General features: G+C 46.6%; 1 protein-coding gene across 1 annotated transcript in view; it reads left to right on the top strand.

Annotated features, from left to right (window-relative positions):
* LOC124652218 (probable calcium-binding protein CML25/26) overlaps positions 1-360 on the top strand; it is a 707-nt gene extending 347 nt beyond the window's left edge. Inside the window, exon 2 of the mRNA XM_047191238.1 lies at positions 6-360. Within this exon, the coding sequence (XP_047047194.1) occupies positions 6-277 (272 nt within the window). The 3' untranslated portion in view covers positions 278-360. The remainder of the gene's footprint in view (positions 1-5) is intronic.
* The last annotated feature ends 1,687 nt before the right edge of the window (positions 361-2,047 follow it).

Here is a 2,047-nt window from a genome sequence, read left to right as displayed (position 1 = left end):
AGGAGCGGAGGGCGTCGCCGGGGACGAGGCCGACGACGACGAGGTGAGGCGCCGGTGCCTGAAGGAGGCGTTCGCGATGTATGCGACGGAGGGCGGTGATGAGGGCGCGAGGATCACACCAGCGAGCCTGATGCGGATGTTGGACAAGCTGTTGGAGTCGTCGACAGAGAAAATGGAGTTGGAGGAGTGCCGGGCCATGATCTGCAGGTTCGACCTCAATGGCGATGGCGTCCTCTCCTTCGATGAGTTCATGGTCATGATGATGGGCAATGTGTAAAGGACGTATTTTCATCGGTTTCAGATTCTTTTAGAAAAAATCTTCTTTCGGTTTCAAGTTGTTCATATAGACATTTCATTTGTATGTTGATTTTTGGTGTAAGAAGGCTGTTTGTTCCTTTTCCTTCTTCTACATTTCTTTTTTGTGGAGAAAATTTTGATGGTCGCATTCATAGAGCCTCTTTGATGCAATGGGTTTTTGTACGAATTTTAGAGAATTGATATCCTTAGAAAATATCCATATGTGAGTTGTTTGATCCGTAAAATTGAATCATACTCGTATATGAATAATCAAGAAATCAATATAGATAGGTGGCCGCTAAGCTTCTCGAGAGCTCCGTCTCTGCCCATCTCCCTCTTTCTCTCCGGAGGCTCAGCTACTTAGGTGATTGGCTCCCCAAGTAGATATAGTAGTAGGGTTAGGCTTATAGTTTCTCTTGCTTTCCTGGTGTTCGGCGTGATCCTGCTAGTAGGCTTTATGCCCTTTATTTGAACTTTTGGAGTAAAACATGGGTCTCCCTCAGCCAGATCTGGCGCTACTCAGTGGTCTTTCTTGCTGCATTGCTCCATCGGTTGGAGTCTGATGTGACAAGGAGACATTTCATAGCGGGATCCGTCACCCTGGAGTTTTGCCTATGTGCTTCTTCTCGTGGCTAGCCATTGTGTTGAGGGAGAGGAGAATTGCAGTACGTGCGGCATCTTGCGAAGCTAGAGAAGAAAGACCTTTGGGGTTTGGGCTTGCTCCTTCTAGTGCTGCCGCCCGATACTGGTTGGCCGTCCTCAAGTTTCCGTGGCGAGCTCCTCAGGTAAAGGTTGGCGGAAGAGTTACAGAGGCCAGAAGGCCCTCAAATAGTGGTGGTTCTGACCACCTTCTCATTATGTGGTGTGGTGTTGTGAAGTTCTTTCCAACTGGCCTTGGTGGCGAGGGGAAGAAGCAGAGTAACTCTACATCTACAAGTTTGGAGTCTGGTGGGGAAGTGGCTTCGGTGCCTGGGGGCGATTTCTCGAAAGCGAATCCGTTGTCGACTATCATGGCTGAAAAGTAGCTGCTCCCCTTGTTGCTGCCATCTGATTGCCCCGAAAGGTCTACAACCTCCAGGCCGAAGTGCCATGTCTAAGGCCCTTAAGATCAGGAATGTTTTTGCTCCCGTTGTTGTGCCTCAAGTGGCTTGTTCCCCGAATGTACGTGCCTAGGCTGAAGCTTGGTGAAAATGGAACATGACTTGTTGCATTGTGTAAATTAGGTCTAAGGTTCTCTACGCGAACTATCATGACATGGTTGTAACGTTCTTTTTCTTTGAAGTCCTTGTAAATTGTAACTCCGCCTACGGTTACTAATGTAAGTTTTCCATCCTTCGAGATTGTTCCCCATTTGGAGAAAAAAAAATCATATTTCCTACTCCCTCCGTCTGGTTCAGGCCTAATCTGAAAAAATATTTGTCTCATAATACCTTTCTACTAAGGCATGCATGCATTTAATTAGAAGTAGTAACCCCCTCTAATTACTTTCCATCTTTTTTTCTCCTTTTTTAGCTGACTAAAACAAGCTAGTGCATGCGGGTGGGGTGGGAAACCAAAGAAGAAACAAAACTGGCCTATGCATGCCTGCACAGCTCGCGTGAGATTGGATTCCATGCAACGTGGTAGGTCTATTCCGGTTTAGCACAAGACTGTTAGCATTCCTATTAAATAGAGAGTATACCTGATTGGAGAGAGGTAAGCGTTGGCCAGAGTTTTAACGTCCAATTAAATTTTTGCATTGGTCATGATG

This window comes from Lolium rigidum, chromosome 5 (genome assembly GCF_022539505.1).
Source record: "Lolium rigidum isolate FL_2022 chromosome 5, APGP_CSIRO_Lrig_0.1, whole genome shotgun sequence".
NCBI classification, from domain to species: Eukaryota; Viridiplantae; Streptophyta; class Magnoliopsida; order Poales; family Poaceae; genus Lolium; species Lolium rigidum.
Note: the sequence above shows the minus strand (reverse complement) of the source record. Positions and strands in the feature narration are given on the sequence as shown.